The sequence below is a fragment of the Taudactylus pleione genome, unplaced genomic scaffold (assembly GCF_031769625.1).
Source record: "Taudactylus pleione unplaced genomic scaffold, aTauple2 ptg000095l, whole genome shotgun sequence".
In the NCBI taxonomy this organism is placed as follows: Eukaryota; Metazoa; Chordata; class Amphibia; order Anura; family Myobatrachidae; genus Taudactylus; species Taudactylus pleione.
In genome coordinates, this window is record NW_028284497.1 from 14,736,782 (window position 1) to 14,755,713 (window position 18,932).

General features: G+C 44.2%; 1 protein-coding gene across 1 annotated transcript in view; it reads left to right on the forward strand.

Annotated features, from left to right (window-relative positions):
• The first annotated feature begins 14,260 nt into the window (after positions 1-14,260).
• The window catches only part of LOC148526619 (myosin-7), a 39,871-nt gene continuing 35,199 nt past the window's right edge, over positions 14,261-18,932 (forward strand). Inside the window, exons 1-3 of the mRNA XM_088469994.1 lie at positions 14,261-14,311; positions 15,065-15,280; positions 15,417-15,560. Of these exons, the coding sequence (XP_088326120.1) occupies positions 15,080-15,280; positions 15,417-15,560 (345 nt within the window). The 5' untranslated portion in view covers positions 14,261-14,311; positions 15,065-15,079. The remainder of the gene's footprint in view (positions 14,312-15,064; positions 15,281-15,416; positions 15,561-18,932) is intronic.

The window sequence follows — 18,932 nt, forward strand, 5'->3', positions numbered from 1 at the left end:
TAACATGTGGTGTGTTATACTGTATCATCTGTGTATTAGATCGCATGTAAACCACATATAATCTTACAGTTATGATTTGAAGGTTTGTGTATATGCATAATACATTGTTTAAGATGATCAGGGAACTTAATGTATTTTGTCAAGGAATATATGGGTGGTTATGGGCCCTGTGGCATGTTTAGCTCACATGAAGCTTCGATTGCTATACATATATAGAATAGCAATGACGACCCGGTGTCTGGGGTCTGTAGTGGTACAGGACAGGAAAAGTAAGAATACTGTATGGAAAGGTTAGCAAGGTTCAAAGAGATATAAGATGCTTATGAATATCTGAGATGTTATGGGTATTTTTTTTACATGACCCATAATTGCGGTAATTAGCAATTATTATTTTTGTTTTATGTAAGACATTCTGTTGTTTTAATTCTAACCCTTAATTCCTATAGAAGCATGTCTTTAATAGTTGCCTGCGTGGGTACAGCATTTGGCGACGCAGTAAGAATTTTGAGCAGAAGTGCGCACTGAGAAACTGTGAATGGCGTGAGTTAGCTACTCTCGCTGCGTTATCTCAGATCTGTAAGATAAATTCTCCAATCTTGTAAGGATTGAGGACTTCATTTCCACTAATACAGACAGGAAAAAGTAATACACCAGCAGTGTCAGACTCGAACAGTGGGGACTACCGGAAATTTCCTGTACCCCTATGGTCCAGTCTGACCCTGTATACTAGTCATAACTTGAATAGATATGGATTTTGTAAATAGATTAAAGATCTCGCAAAGGGAGGTATGTGTTTAACCCATTTATTCAATTCTGTAAAAGATATATAGGTAACACCGGTGTGAAGCTTAGAATCAGGTGATGTATTGCTAAGCAGGGTGTGATTAATTGGATCATATAGCAGGTTTGCAATGAGTCCTGTAATAATCGTTCTATATATACTGGTAAGCAGAATGGAGTTGAAAAAGACTGAATCGCAGGTCGGCGAAGTCTGTAATAAAGGTAAAAATGGATCATTTCATTTAAGATGCCACAGATGTTAGGATGTCTGAATAATTGTTTCCCTTTAGGTAAACCGGTCATGTGGTAAGTATATATGACTGCAGGAAATATGATTTTTAGACAGCGATATACGTTACATTATAGATATTAAGAACAATGTGATATGCGTAATACTCAGAACGGTGGACATGAGATATTCCTTTGAAGTAGGCATATCATATGAAAAGCAGGAATAAGGAAATCTAGGTTTGTCATTACTGCAGTAAATAAGGAGACGTCCTTAGGATTACAGGTTATAATGGGTTTAACCTTTATGCTTATAGCAATGTTTACGGTATATGCAATTGTTCTTAAGACTGTATAAGGGTTAAAAACAGACAGGTGGTGTAAAATTCTGCTCATTTTAAAATCCCAGGTGTATACAGATAAAGTATAATGGTATAAATATTTATATCGGAGTAAAGGATTCTAAAATCCCCTAGTGGAAATAGGTAAGTAGGGCAACCCCTGACCAAATTCATAGGAATTTGAAGATGGGTGAACAAGGTATTTTTTGTAGGATCTTGGAAATATATTAATAGCTGAAAATACTGTGTATATCTCATGAAGCAATGTATGTAAAATGCCATCGAAACTGTTGTAAGTGGTAACAGTTCAAAATAAATAGTTTTTAGAGATCCCAAGTGAATGTTAGTAACAGGCACAAACGTGATATTTTTGTGTTTATAAATCCCTGTAAAATCGAGTTAAATTGCGATGTAGGAATTATGGATAACCCTATGGTGGAGGTTTCATTCACCAGAACAGGGGGGTTGCCATAGATCATAAAAATATGCATATTATCATACTGTTTTGAAACTGTTACAGTAACATTAACTCAGCGGAATGTAAGTTTCTTTTTCTCTCAAAAACACCTGTTGTAATTTTGATTTTTTTTTACCTCTTGTGGCCAGTAGGGACATTCACAGGTCCTAGGAGGAGGAGTAGTAGAAGGGGAAATACACATCCATTTCCCAGCATAGGTGGTAATGCCTGGAATTACTATGGTTTTCAATGAAAAAAAAAATACATTTAAGGTTGTTTTAAAATGGTCTTATATTTAAACAGGTTCCACATTATGATTTTCTGTTATTATTAAAGTAATTGGGTACATCTATTAACAGTTTGTATGTTTGGAATAGATAGGAATTAGTTACATATTGACATGCATGTATTATGTATACTAACATTTCTTTCTATTTTCTTGGAACATTGGAATGCATGTCAAGGTAGATCAAAGAGCCCAAGACTTCTCTGATTCTCCTCAACAATTAATATACAGATTATTGTCAGGAGAAAAGGGGGGGATTTATATGGGTATTTGAAGGTTGGAAATTTAGAATTTCCCAGATTAGGGATATCCAATGAGAAAAACAAAGGCATTTTAGGATCTTGGATGCCACCTAGTGGAGAAAACAATGTAAAGTTCAGTCTGTAACACTCGTCAATGTTAATGATATGTGATTTTTGAAGGAAGGTCGACACTGCTGCGAAACTTACAGTCACAATTAAACGTCATTAACCACCAGCGGCATCACCAAATAGACCTACAGCTAGCACCTATCCACAAGCCATAATCCTTCATGCGAGCCCTATGGGCCATGTGAATGTATCATGAACCAAATATGTATACATTAAAGTACATTCATATGTTCCTCAGCGTGTCTCCAGATACCAGGCCGCAAAATTCCTTATGCCTGTAAGCCACAAATTAAAACAACAATAAGTCCCATCCCCATGCCCCCGGTTCCATAGCCAACGCCAAACCCTGCTTCATCCCGTCTGCGAAACAAATTTACCCATGCAAATCTCATCCATAACGCTCATACACAAAAGCCTAAAGGGGTCTATCCATTACACGACTTTTTGCATGATCTGACCAAAACCAGGAGGTTTTGGTTGCATCGTACAGAAAATCGTGTAATGGATAGCTTGCAAGGACCAGCGATGTTTGTGCACGCTGGGTCCTTGCTGACCCCGACTATCTACTGTAAATGCCTGTCAACCCGACGAGGATCGTCAGGTTCCGCATGTTCATAGATAGGAGGTCGGGCTCCTACACTGAATGATGTTCAGTGAGTGCTGTTCAGTGCGGGCACCGCACCTCGGCGACCTGAAGGTCTGAACACTAGTCGTTCAGTCTATCAGGTTGCCTAGTGGATAGGCTCCTTAAAAATCATGGTGTTGGCGCAAAGAAATTCTACACAGGCATCCAGAGGAACCAGACAAATAAGAGCTAAAAATGGAGTCAGACAAGGGAAGAAAAACAAAGCTTATCATACTCACCAACACCAAATGGCCCGGGAACCGCTCTCTCCAAAGCTTCACGCGGAGGAGCCACCAGACCGACATTTAAGGGAACCTCTTCCGCCACGGCGACGTCTGTAGAATTGACAGATAGGAATGGCAAACCTGAAACTAAAAGAGAAAGGTGAGTAGCCAGGATGGGAGAAGGGGACTCGAATGTGGGGGAGGGGGAGAGGTGGCAAACCCCAAAGAAAATGGCGGGGGACAGGACCAAGCCCACAGAGGAGAAAATGGAAGCAGGGGGGAAGGTAAAGGGGTAAAAGGAACAGGAGGAGGAGGAACCAAGGCCAGGGAATGGGGGGGGCACTGAGGGAATGGATGTTGGGGTAGAAGCATGAACTGTCAGGAGGCAGAACTAGCATGGGGAGCGGGGTACAAAAGGAAAACCATGGGGGGGTGAAGGAAATGGGGAGATGAGGGGTAGTCGGGGGAAGGGTAGCCAACAAAACAAAGGGCTACAGGGGGGGGGGGAAACCAGAGCTCAGGAAGCCTTAGCCCAGGGGATATGACAAAAAGGCCACCTGAGCAGGGCCATTCAGAGTGGCAGGAGCAATGATGCAGGGGACAAACACTTCAAGACTATGCTTTAGGTCTGCAGGGGGCCTTGCGGGATATTCAAACTATTGATGATGCTGAAGTGCGCAATGTAGATAAGACCTAGAAGGGGCAAATAATGAGAATGTGAAGACACAACTATGGTTACTCCGAATGCAATTACTAGATCATACATTTCTGGACTTTAAAGAAGCCGCTATTAAGGTGGTAGGACCTCACCAGATTCGTGAGATAGCTTTTCCCGAAATACCTGGTCAACAAGTCAAACACCCAGTGACGATGGTGGTTCAAGGCACCCAAGCTCCCGTCACTGATATAGCTCAAGCGCTAAAAGGCCAAATAGAAGAGTTGACCACCAGAATTGCGGAGATGTGTAGAGAGATCCACAACTTAAAAATACAGCAGAATGCCAATGCGACAGAAACCAGGTGGTGGACTGAGAGGAGAAGAACTTCCACTGATTGGGGGGAAATCCCGCAAAGGAATGGAAGGAGAGTTTACAACCGAACTGATTCACAAGTTCGACCTATTTGTCAACAGTGCAAAAGGAGTGGCCATATAGAACGAGATTGCAGCCATATGGAGCCTTTAAACTCCAATGCCCCAGCCTGCACAGAAAATGTTTTAGGCAAAGTCATATGATTCCGTGTGCAACGTGGTTATGGATTCATAAACCGTAATGACACCAAGAAAGATGTGTTTGTACAGTATTCCTTCATCAAGAACAACAACCCCAGGAAGTGTTTGGGAGAAGGAGAAACTGTTTGATGTTGTGAATGGGGAGAAAGGTCTACACACAGCAAATGTCACTGGTCCTTGTGGTGTCCCAGCTCAAGGCAGCAGATATGCAGCAGATCGTAAGTGTTATTGGCACTGTTCACATTGCAGAGGTTCTCCATGTAATTACCAGCAAAACTACCAATACCATGAATATGGAAAGGAGCCCGAAGAAGTGGAAAGTGTGACAGACAGTACAAGTCAACAACAGCCTCATCAGACACGTCGCTACCCACCATACTATTTACAGAGACCATATGGACACAAACAACAGTGTCCCAATGCACCTGTGCAAGGTGGAGTGTTGGGAAAAACAAATCAAGATATGGAGAAACCGAGTGGATGGATGCAACAGAAAATGCAAATTGATGGACCACAATTTCTTCAGCAGTTTCCATGCCAGAGTAAACCCGGAAAGGATGACGCCCATTCCAGTGTGGCCCACCATTACCAACCAGATTCCTGTGCCATTGATTGTAAAGACGACATGCTAAGGGATTCTAACTCACCCAGAGCTGAGAGCTTGGAATCTTCTAAACAGAATCTTCAGGATACTGTTATGCAAGAGTTGACATATGTCGTTGCTGAGAAACCTTGTATTATATCCAAGAAGCCCATAATGACTGTTTTGGCGCAGTATGCGGTCCCAGAGGAGAATATATGGTTATAGATTCTAGTGAAGTGGCCCAAATTTTGCAAAGAGCATCAAGACACTCAAAAAAGAGGCACAAAGGGAATTCAACTCATTAGATCTTGGCAAAAGTGTACCAAAAGTAAAAGTTTTATTAAGTAAAATGTGAAGAATGTATTACTCAAAATTGTTACATGTAGATAATTAATAAGAAAATTGTAACATGTATGTTTGAATTTGTACTACTTTAAGGTATCTAATGCGTGAGGACACGCAATATTCTAGCAGGGTATTATGTGATACCCCACCAAAACACTGTGTTTAAGGCTATGGTGGGTATCACTAGTGTATTTAAAACCCCTATAAAAACAAAATATACTGTACGTACTAGTGCAGGTAGCATGTGGTAAGTCAGCAGCAGGTCACATGACTCATACTGGAACCAGCTGCAGGAGGCTGAAGGGGACAGTTATGACAGTTGAAGAGGGGCCTCTCCTGAGGTAAAGGACAGTTAGTGAGTCCTGAGGGAGCTGATGAGTGGGGTTCTGCGTCTGTGATCCACCGTAATCCGGAGAGTAATAGTGACTGTCAGCACTGCGTTTTTGGTAAGGGGCAGCAGACTTATCCCCAGAGAGGCCACCCATCCTCCAGAGAGGGAGAGGCGGTGATACAGAGGCAGATCACAGGAACCAACGCCGGCCTTCATTCCATAATATCCGATGAGAGCAGATGGTCCGGAGGCTTATCGTAGCGGACATCTTCCCTTGAAACAGGTGGTAAGGCAGACTCTTGTCCCTACCTCACAGTCAGTGTGTGGCAGACACACAAGCAGGATCCACCCAGGAGAGCGGCTAGCTGGTGAGGAAGGTAGTGTCATATGCAGCCTCCTCAGGACACCCAGTGCAGTCACTAGGAGGGTTCTGTAATCACACTGCAAACACGGCCTGACACCTCCTCACTGCACTCCATCTGACAGCTAGCATACATCACTGCTGACAGCCTACACAGCATGCAAGTTAGCTTACACCTCAGGAAAGGACTCAGGACCTCATTCAGAGTCGGTCGTTGCGGCCGCACGGTCGTAAGGTAAAAGGGGCTGGATATGCAAATGAAGCGCTCGCAAGTTGCGTCGTTAAGATGGGATTGTTAGCTGGACGAGTGAGGGGAGGATGCGGCCATAAGACTAAAAATACGCCCCCTTCTCGTTCCCATTACACGTCATCTCTGGGCATATAAGGATTAATCGAGACCTTCGGGAACCATCGGAGCTTGTCGTAGACCTTAAGGTTGACCATACCCTCTCTTAAGCACTACGATCAAGTCAGTGTAAAAATCTCCCATGTCACATTTGCCATGACACTAATTAGTTAATTATGCACTCCCATAAAACGCCGTTTGCATAGTCAGGCACGCCTGCGTTCGGATCTCCACTCCCCCGTTCACAAGCACCTTCCCCTGTTACCACCCACAAACGCCTCATCCTGTCACTCAAACTAACGACCTGGCCAAGTTGAAGGAGAAAGCAATTGCGAATTTTACGCATGCGCAGTTTAGCGAACATCGGTGGCATACGACCGTGCGGCCGCAACGACCGACTCTGAATGAGGTCCTCAGTTATCCAGCAGATACTTTCCCTTAATAAATAGTTCCTTCTGGAGAAACAAGGACTAAAACAGCCTAAATCAGCTAAAGATAATTCTGAGGTGATTGAACTGCATGTGAGAGGGAGAAAACATCATATATTTAAAAACCCCGCTAGTACTCCAGCAGTTATAGAGAATAAACAAACCCTTCAACTATTGCTACATCAGCTTCACGAGAATAAGTACATTTCTAGGCCCGGGCTTGCACCGTCCGAATTACTGTATAATTCCTCCAAGTTTCCACAGGCATGATATTACTTCATAGTAGCTTATTACAGACACCTTTCCTCTACTCACACTGTCCTAAAGAAAGGACAACATTGCTTTCTTCAAATGTGCACCAACAGACAGATGCCTGGCCAGGGTCTATGTATATAAATTAAAACTGTATTGCAATTTGTGTATTGCTGATGCTAACATAGTGATAGTATTTTGTTGGAGATTGATATCTTGTTGAGCATGCACTGTATATTGTTACTAACCTTTCACCTTACAGTACCAGCAAATAAATATTCCTGTTTAATAAACATATCTTTTGTGCTGAGTGTGTATCATTAGAAACAGTTGCTATTGTTTGTAATTGATTGTAGGTATGTTAAATGAAAAGACAGTGATTGATCTTGAATATATCCTGTTCTTTCTGACTTCTATTGAATTTTAATAAAGAAAAATATAACTAAGGATACGCCGTATCTTTCTGTATTTGAGCCATTACTATGGCTGTACGATCCTCCTTACCTCTCTGCTATACCAAGAAGAACCAAAAGAATCATCCAGATCTGGTAAGAGTGGAACTATCACAATAAACCTTTGCAATACCTGGCGGGGTATTACATTAGGGACATGGGGAGGGACCAGGCCCTAGAGACTCCCAACAGGGAAGCAGGAACCTTGAGGGCCCAGAAGCTATGGGCTATGACATAAATCCAGCAACCTGGCTGAACTGGCAGGATCCCACTGTGGCAGTGGGATCCAAAATGGCCACCGGGCTGAAAATGGAAACAAAACACCTAGTTTGGCTGCACTATCGGGCATTGCAGAGAGCAGCCGCTCCTGCTGGTGCAGCGGAGGTGGACAGGGATGCATTACTTGGCATAAATGGCAAGCCCTGCAATGAGCCAGGGAAATAAGTGGATGCCTGGCAGGAAGGGGGGGAGACGCCACCCACGCTCACAAGCTCAGGCAGCACTTGCGGGGGAACTCAGTAGCGACGTGGGGGTGGGGGCGGACTGGGCCTGCAGGGACAGGGCATAAAATATTGTTAAATGGGAAATAAATAAATAAATATAAATAAACAGAGCTGGAAAGAGAGGGAAGAACAAAAGGGAAGGAGAAATATAGTAAAGAAAATGTAGAGAAACAGGAAAGAACAAAGAGAGAGGGACAGATTGAAAAGTGTAGAAGTGAGGCAGAATTGCCTGATATTTATCACTCCAAAATGAAAAAAGAGGCTGTGTACAGGAAAAACTCCAACATATACAGTTTCTCATAAACACACCTCCAATCAACCCATTGGTCAAACAACACACCAGCTGATCAAAACCTAAACTAATCTGCCTAGCAACAAATACTGACAAGGCAGCCAATCAGCAAAAAACCCAGGATTCTTATCTATTCTCAAGCCTATTCAGCTTTCGCCTGCCAAAGTTGCAGAGTTTACTGGGGCCTGGTTTCCTTGGTTGGAATATAAAGACTTGGATGAATATAGGAATTACATGTCTGCAATATCCCAACCAGTGATGGCTCCAGAGCTGGGGCTGCAGTGCAGTCCAAAATTCAAATAGGGAGGCTACACCAACTGCCACCCCAAATGCTGCCAAACATTGCCAACTGGAACTAATTGGCAGTTGGTGTGGCTCCCCTATTTGAATTTTGGATTGCTCTGCAGCCCCACCTCTGGAGTCGCCACTGATCCCAACCAACTCAAAAGTCCTAACTCGTCCACCGTCCTAATACCCTCACTCCAGGTGATCTTGCTCTGAGGCTCCTCTCTGTATTTATTTTGCCTCATTGTTTGTGTTGTGATCCCATACTCCTAACACCCCATCTTCCCATGTTTCTTTTCAATCCCTGTCCAGTACCCCATGTTTGCATATGTTAATATAGTGATGTTGTTTCTTTTCTCTCCATGTTTATTATATAATGTGTAAGCTGTAAGTTTACGTACTGCTAACCATCTATGTTATGTACCACTCTTAGGCAAGACTTTATAATGTATCTACAGCTCTGAGCGAGAATAGCTGTGCGCGACAAGGAATGACCCTGAAAATTTACCCTCGTCACTCCTTTATCATACTTTGATAATTTTGTTGCACTAAATGAAATTGCATTTCTCCACTACTCTGTAAAATTACACACACATATACACCTCTGTACCAACTTCTGCTCGTCTGCAGCTTTCTTGATATATATATATATGTACACCTGGCAATTATAGGAACAGACCATGTGTGCAGACAGAAACAGTACAACAGCATAAGATGACTGAAACCCCATCATTTTACGAATTACCACTGACGTGAAGGAGAGAAAGATCACTAGTGTTGCAATACCACCAGTGGAAATATGATGGCGCTGCAGAGCCGTCTGATTTCTCCAATCCCTGCTTATTGGACACTGTAACTTGCAGGAACGCATCATGATACAGTTTACAGACTACCCCCATTATCTTCTGTCGGTCCCCCCATGTAATACAAAAAGATGTAATACATAAGTGTGTGCGTTTAGCACTATGAGTATGATGTACATTTTGTGCCAGTCTTGAGAAAGGTTCATATTTTGAACCGAAACGTCAACAATACTGAATATATGGCCTATTGTGGACAACATTTTTCAATTTTGAAGATTAAATGATGACACTTTTCTGGATTCATTAGAGACTTTTATTGTTGTTATTGGTGAGTGCTCCTATCTAGGAGACTGGATCAAAAGTGTATATATATATGTACACAGATATCTTGATATGCAAATCTATGGGCCTCTGCAACAATCTAAGTCCACGGCAAGCCCAAAGCTGCATCTGTGCTTTGGAGACTTTGTTATACGCATCTTAAATTACATCCAAATCATTCTTGCCTACTCCCCAGGAACAGCCGGGAGGCTCCCAAAAATCCAGGAAGAATTGGCCACCAGGAAGAGTTGGCAAGTCTCCCGTAGTCGGCCGCCACCCACCCTTAGCTGTCCACTTACTGATTGAAATGGGTGGTCCGGGTAGCCAATAACGCAATTGCTGCTTAATTGCGTAATCGTGGCCTCGCCCTCCACTTCACAATGCCAGTAATTTCAGCAGGAACTTGACATAATGTTCTGGGCCAAAATATATTTTCCAATGAATAAGTTTTATTTTAAAATCCCTTTTGAGTGCCTTATTTTCTAAATACTATATATATGTATATATAATCTGTATAATATATATATATATACATATATAATGGTTTTTCTATAGCTCCGCCCCCCATAGCTTGATACTAGGGACACCTATTTTTCCAGAAAAATAGCCTTGGCCCTAAGGATATAGAGGATGTCCAGTAAAATCAAGCTGATGGGGCCAGGGAACAGTGAAGTTGCATTCAAGGACGCAGCAACTGGCTTTGTCACGCCCAGAAAACAGGGCTGACATGCTCCAGTTTTCTGTAACACTCCCCTTCGCCGCCCCCAAATGCCGGCAGCATGTCAGTCATGCTGCGGCTTTTGGGGCGTTGCAAGCATCGTCGCAATACCTTATCTGCACATGCGTAATGCGGCTCCTGCACATGTGCACATCATTAAACATCGGGGATTTACATAAATATCTGATTTACATAAATCTCTGAATCAGGTCCAAAGTGTTTTATATGTAATAATTCTATTTTGCTCTATATATGGGCTTAGTCCATTATATTTAGTAAAATCTAACTTAGTAAATTAGGTACATGTAATACAGTGAAATATAATTAATAATTAGTTTATTAATTGGTAGGTTCATGGAAACACAAAGAAAAAAATGAATAAGTACTATTTGAAAACCATACTTGCTTCCTGCGTTTTGTGTCACTTAGCCCCGCCTCCTCTATATGGAGCCGCGATTCCCGGCAATTATCTCCCCATCCTGCCCACTTCGCTAGGAAGTGGGTGGGATGCGGAAGATTCGGACACTCTGTAAACTATGCATTTTGGACCTACAGTATGGCATGCATGTCTGGCCGCATACGGATCCCGCAATTTTAGCAGACTGTGCATGCGTCAGAGGCCGCATAAATAATAATTATGGCCAATTTAGTCGTACGGGTCTCAAAGCCTGTTTCAATTATATATATACTAATACAATCGCAGATGCGATCACACACAGAGCTAGTGTGAAAATATGCAAATGCTGTAGCCACCGGGATATGTATTGAGATGCCCACTGGGACCATCGCAAATCCAAGCTTCTGCATACAAATACGTAGCCGCCATCGCAGATTATTCGATAATCGTCCATCTGAGTAACCCTATGGTCATGCAGAATGGCTGCCTGAACTGAGACGTCAGTGCCACTTTATCTGCATATGGTCGCAGAAGCAGGCTACAACATGCCTTGAAAATGGCTGGGATATGCCTGCATTTTTGTCACCACTCCCCATCACCGCCCCCAAACAACTTTGAACGGGATGCAGCAATGTGAGAAATTCGGTCACACCCCGAAAATGCAGGTTTGATCGCATTTCTCATATGCACCAAGCCCCTTGGATGTGGTGGGTAACGCCTTTGGGCTTCTCTTCGGAAAGTGCTGTGAGAGGGAGTCGATCGAATCTCTCCCAGCACCTCCCGCGGCGCGTACGTCACTCTGTGCATGCACAGAATGATACCAGAGGGACTTCTGGGTGATAGACCAGGAAGTACCTGATTTACGTCATGCATACCGGTGTAATTAACGGCCGGCATGCATGCAAAGGGTGGCGGGATGCATCACATCCTGAATGCGATGCGTCATGCATCTTGTCCTTAGTGAAGTAATCCTGGCTGTGAGCGGCATTACTAAGATACCTCGGCGTTAACATAGAACGATTGCCCAACTGCGTAAATATTGGCATTGCGTACATCTCAGTGTAGGCTGAATTGCCGGCTATTCATAGTTGTGGAAATGCAAAGATCTATCCGATTTCAGATGGATCTCTTGCATCAAGGATAGGGCTGATGCAAATGCACTGATAGTGATGACGACTATTTATAGGGGCGGTGCGGTCACAGAGAGGAATCTGTCTCTGAGTACAGGTGGATATTCATATTTATTTCAGCTGCTTAACATGCGACTGAATCAGACAATTAGGTGCGAGTTTGCTAATGCAAATTTGTTTCATGAACATCGCTCTCTAGAAGAAACACAAGATCCAATTAGTAATTACAATTTTAGCTACTTCGGGTGAAGTTAGGAGAGCAACCTGGGAGAAGAGCATGAAAAAGTGGGGAAGCCATACTGGACCCTTAAAAACAGACAACAGAGACAGCGGGACAATATAGAGGCTGTTATTATAAGTACTGGAGATTCTTAAAAGGTGTTACTGTAAATATCAGTTTTTTGTACTTTTTAATAATGTTTGATAAATGAGAAAAATAACGTTTTTCATCAAATTAAAGTGTTTCTAGCATTTTGGGGTACAGAAAAATGCATCAATACCACACCTGCACATATCTGTCCCTCATCATTTAACCCTTTATTGAGCTTTTTAGAGAAAATCACCTGAAAACTGACGTCTGTATTGGCCAAAATATGCTTATTAAACCCCTCCAAGTGCATGAGTATTCATTGGGAGGAGTGCACCAGAGGTTCTGCACTGTGGGCCTGAATTAGAGACTTACACTAATGCAATCGCAACTGCGATCTCTCATGGATCGCAATTGTGAAAATATGCTAAAGGTTCACTCGCTGTCCAGTGTTTAGTGACGCCTACTCAAAGCATCTCATATCCGCCGCTCACGCACAAAACCGGAAACATCGACACAGATCCATCGGCCTTTTGAGTAATGTCTAACTTGCCGCAGACACGGCGGGTCTCCAGACACGCAGAGGGCAAGGACGCAGGGGATATTTTATGCACACCCAGAAAACGGTGTTTAAACAGTCCGACACGCCTGCCTTATACTAACCACCCCCGTTACCTCCCCCAAACACTGACTACCAGTCACTCACTTTGCAAGTGAATCCTCTGTGTGAGCATAATCGCGAGTCAATTGCTGCGTGTGCGTAGTGTGGTTTACACACATCATACTTACCTACTTTGCTGGGCAGCTTTCCGGGAGCAGCAGGAGGGGACCTGCTGCTCTCCTCTTCGGGGGCGGGGCCAGACGATAGACGGCATTAGGCCCCACCCCCTTTACAGAAAACCCCCGTGATTCGCGGGTCCGTGAGGAGGGGGCGGGGCTAAATGACGCGATTTGCCTAATTTAGCCCCGCCCCTTCCCGACGGACCCGATAATCTCAGGTAAAATCTCCCCATCCTGCCCACTTCACTAGGAAGTGGGCGGGATGCGGGAGATATGCCTACTCTTCCGGGATCGCGGGGGGTTACCCGAAAAATCGGGAGCCTCCTGCGATTCCCGGGAGAGTAGGCATGTATGACACACATGCGCAATGGCAATCAAACATCCAATCTGCGTAAATATTGGCATTGTGTCCATTTGAATCAGGCACTGTGTCCCAACATTTTTAACTTAAAATAAAGATTTTCCTACCTTTTCTCCTGCTCAAGGGGTGCGCACAAAAAAGCACAAGTTTCCTCTGAAAAAGCAATGTGCGTTTGGAATTAGATGGCAACTGAAATTCACAGTGCGAGCTCTCCATGAGAGCGGCTCGCAGGACCCAACACACACCTAAGTGGACTGACCTTTGAGTTTAATCTTCCTGACAATCTACTGAACAAATGGTGTCATCATTGCACTCTAGTTTACAAAACTAGTAAGTGTTGATTAATATACTGTATTTGTTCTCTGAACAGGTAAGACAGTAGTCTGACATGTTTGAAGGACCAGCTCATAAATGATCTTTAGATCATTTTATAACAGAGTTGTTGCTTAACTAGGAATGTGTAAGGGCATGGGTTAACAATTCTTCCTGACCCCTGGGGATCTGAAATATAGTTAATGGCATGTCACACTTGCAGTGCTTCTTGGTCTCACATGTCCCCCACAGCTCCCCACTATGATTCCAAAACAATGACGTGAGGACTGTAATTGTTCTCTTACTGTGTGTGTGGAGGTGTGGCTCAAAGACAATGGAGCCCAAATCTGGAAAGGGGGAACAGGAAGAGAGACAGGTATATATATGTGTGTGCGTAGATGCACAAAGATGTATAAAGAGAACTTTCTCCAAAATCTGCATCCACTGTTTGACTGCTCCTAGGTGAGTACTGTGTGCTATGGGTATATGTTTAGCTTTGTTGTGCCATCACTATTATGATATAGTTATATATGCTATGCATTAGGGATCGCAACTGCAACATTGCACGCAGTTGGGCGATTGTTGTGTATTGCGTATGCATCGCAGTGGGTGTGCGTGAAGGACAGACTACGGTCGCACTGCGATTACGCAGAGCACGGGAAGCCATTACTGAGTGATTGACAGGCAGTGAGCATTTGGGGGTGCCTGTTTGAACGCCGTTGCATGGGCGTTCATTAATTAGCCAGTGCGATTGCATACACAGCCTGAGTACTCACTGCCTGCAACGAGGTTAGCAATTTCTAAGTAAGGTCAGGGCTGCTGTAATTCTGCGTGAGGGGCCGATGTTACTGATGTTAATGGGGTTTGCAAGATATTACGGATGTGAGATAGCGGTAGTGGGAGTCAGTGGGCATCTCTATGCTGGCAGTGCTATGGTATTGCGATTGCATTCATTAGCATATTTTCACAGCAGACCTGCGTGCGATTACAGAACTGCGATCCTCAATGAATCAGACTCACAAGTACATTGTTGCATCTTTAAATGATTGGTCAATATTTGTCAAATCAAAACTAGTGCAGGTTTGTTTGTAAGGTTTTGGTTTCTATAAAATGTTCCACAAGTTTGTCTAGATATGTCATATAAGATATAGGTATCCAATATAAATGCTCATATGCCTTCTAGTACTGTTATGCAAACTCTTCTGTATTCCCAAGCTTCACAGCACAGTGATGGGTGACGCCGTAATGGCAGAATTTGGGGCTGCAGCTCCCTTTCTGCGAAAATCTGACAAAGAGCGTTTGGAAGCCCAGACCCGTCCCTTTGACATGAAGAAAGATGTATTTGTCCCTGATAGCAAAGAGGAATATGTGAAAGCCAAAGTGACCAGCCGTGAGGGTGACAGCATTACAGCAGAGACTGAACATGGTAAGGTGAGTAACTAGCCAGTTATGTCCAACACTATGATATGTGACAACAGGTGAGTTTTTTATCTAACCGGATATATTGTTTTTATTGTGTGATTGTTTGTTTTTATTTTGCCTACACCTACACATGTTTATATTTCAGACCGTCACTGTGAAAGACAGCCTAGAGATGCAGCAAAACCCACCCAAGTTCGATAAAATTGAGGACATGGCGATGCTGACCTTCCTGAATGAGCCAGCCGTGCTGTACAACCTCAAAGAGCGTTATGCAGCCTGGATGATCTATGTGAGTGTCACCTCCTTGTGAGAGCAAAGATTGGATTGATACAGTGTCTCATATGTGTACTCTAAGAGGTATATACTAAGCAGTGCTTTTCAAAGCTGCTGCATCTTTGGCGGTTCAGCTGCTGGAGTCATGGTGGTTTTGAAAAGTGCAGTTTAGTAAATTTACCCCTACATCTTATCACATACCTGACCAGTGGCCTTTCTAGTGAGGAGGGGGCCCGTGTGCACAGGCCCCCTCCTCCGTCACAGGCCCCCTCCTCTCTGTTCGGCAGCCAACAGCGCTCTGAGCTGTGCACGGCCAGCGCCAGAGTTATAGACTCTGGGCACTAGAGTGCGCCCAGAGTCTATAGCGCATGCACAGGTTACCGGGAAAATGGCCGCGGCAGCCATTTTCCCTGTACTGCGCATGCGCAAATGATGGGAAAGCGGCCGCTGTGGCCATTTTAAAGACATTTTTACAGCAATGACGTGAGACTCCAGAGAAGTAAGTATATTATGGGTGCAGGGTGCGCAGTGCGGGGCCCCCCTGGACCCAGGTGCCTGTGTGCGTATAGATACGCCCCTGTACCTGACTTTCCAATCTCCTTCCTGACTGTAATGGTAACCCAACCCTTGGGGGAAAGTTACTAAACTCATACCCACCAAAAAAACAGAGAAACCACACTTTACAACAGAGTAGAACTTTGAATGATCATTTTAGAATTACAAGTATGGAAACCCCAGATTCACTTACTGCCGGGTTTAGAGACTGCCACAAAACCGCGGACAAACCTGCTGAAACAAATGAAGAGGCTGTGACAGGCGAGATAGCTGTAATAGCATGCTGTGGGTCTCATTCAGACCCGCTCGCGAGCACTGTACGCTCTCAAGCGGGTCGATGTTACCCAAATGCGCATGCGCACGATGGAGGCGCCTCCGTCGTGCGCATGCACGAGACCCGGTGAGCGACGGGGAAGCCATCGCTCGGGGTCTCGCACCAAAGGGGGCGTGCTGTCGATGGTGAGTGACAGGGAACGCCTACCATCTGGGTCCGGCCCCACTGACATCACTCGTGATGTCAGTGGGAGTGTTTTTGGCTCTGATAGAGCCAAAAGCACTCCCGGCTTGCGGCAGATGAGACCCTACCACAAGGGTCTCGTCGCAAGCCCAATGGTCGCGATGGTCTTGACCATCGTGACCATCTTTTTGGCCGCTCGCATAAGCTGTGGGTGGTCACCCACAGCTATGCGACCGGCCAGGAGGCCGCACCATTTTCAGCTAGGACAGCCCTGATTCAGAGCGAGCGCTCTGGTCAGAGTGTCCGGCTCTGAATCAGGCCCTGTGTGTGTTATCTGGCTAATCAGAAGAAAAGGAATCACAATACACTTGTAATAAGGAGGCAGATACTGTAACATTAATCATTCTCTTATGGGGAAATACTATTTTATTAATACTTAAGGGAGGAATTATGGTTTAATATTATTATTATTATTATTATTATTATTATTATTTTTAAGAGAGCAATATTATTTCTTAATTATATTAAATAGGACAATATTAATTATTTTTAATTGGTGTTTTAAAAAAATATTTTTTATTATTTGATAGCTATATAAATTTTTATGGCAGTTTTGCAGCACTTTTATGGCAGATCCCTGTGTTTTGGTTTTGGTTCTAAACCATTGTCGTGTTTAGCTTCGGCAAATCCACCCTCAAGGGTTTTGTTTCGTTTTTGGATTTCTTTAAAAATTGATAAAAACAGCTAAAATCATATAACTTGGACCTGTTTTTGTTATTACAGTATAGTATTATTAACATCAATACCATTCATCCAGTAAGTTTTGACCACCTCATAGCACCTGATATTATGATGGAGGGACTTAAATGCAATCCAAAACAAGCAAGACCGGGTTATTAGATTCGAGTTCTGAACTTGGCAAGAAGACCCGAGTTCTACCCGGAACCCCAAAGTAATCTGAGACGTGACTCGGTTTGACTTGGAACCCCACAGTTTGCTCATCTCTATACAAAACCCCATCAAAACTGCCTAATAGTAAATTCAGTGGTTTGGTTCATCAATTTGCCGTTATGTGCAGGGGTATATGAGAAAACCAACAAAACCGCCACTTATCTCCCTTGCTAAATTAATGTTGTATTTCAGGGGCTAAATCACACACTTATTAACAGACAATTTTTTATATTGATTTTTAAATGTTAGTAATGTGCAATTTAGCCAATGAAACACAAAATCATTTAAAGGTGCATATCCACTGCACGAGTGTAGAACAGCTATATGATTACAACATAGTAATCGTTCAATCGTTCCTTATATTGTGCAGGGGATAATGTGGGCCTGATTCAGACCTGCTCGCAAGCGCACAGCGCTCGCAAGAGGGTCGATGGTCCCCCACTGCGCATGCACCGACTCCGGCGTGCGCATGCGCAAGACCCGTTCAGTGATGGCAGCTCCGTCGCTATGGGTCTCGCTACAAGACGGAGCGGTTGTCGATGGTGAGTGACAGCTCGCCCCGTTTTGTTGGCGGGGAGGTGGGTGGCCGCACAAACGCAGGCGTTACCTTAGGAACGCCTGGAATTTGTAGGCGGCCACTAGTGATGTCAGTAGTGGACTTCCTGCTCTATTAGAGCAGGAAGTCCACTCGGGCTTGCGGGAGCCGTGACCCTACCACAGGGTCTTGGCTCCCGCAAGCTTTGCGAGTGGGTTGGAGGTTGGAGCGAGCGGCCCTGTGCCCACACTGAACGCTATGTTGTTCAGTGCAGACACCCTCCCTCATCCCCGAACATGCACAACCTGAAGATATCGGCAGGTTGGCCTGCATGTCCAGGTGATGACAGATGCCAACAACGACCAGCGGGAGCGCGCATTACTGGTCATTGCCGGTATATTCACTGTACAATTAATGAACGATTGAACAATAACGATGTCGCAATCGTTCAATTGTTCATTTTTATCGTGTAGTGGATATGCGCCTTTAGATTGATTTAAAATCAAAATCGGCCTTTAGTAAATTGACCCCTTCATGTTCCTTTAAAGGATCAAAGAGAAGTGCTATAGGGTGCAGTAAGGGATTGTGCAAGCTGTTGGTTGGGAAATAGGATACCATTTCATATGTGAAATGTCAATCTTGAAATAGGAAGCAAGATCTTGGGCATTGATGTTAATCGGAGTGGTTAGTTTGGGTGGTCCAAGAAGAGATTTAGGGCCTGATTCAGACCCGCTCGCGAGCGCTGTGCATTCGCAAGTGGGTCGATGGTCCCCCACTGCGCATGTGCACGCCGGATCTGGCTCCGGCGTGCGCATGCGCGAGGCCTGGCCATCGCTCCATCGCTACGGGTCTCGCACCAAAGCGGGGCAGCTGTCGATGGTGATTGACAG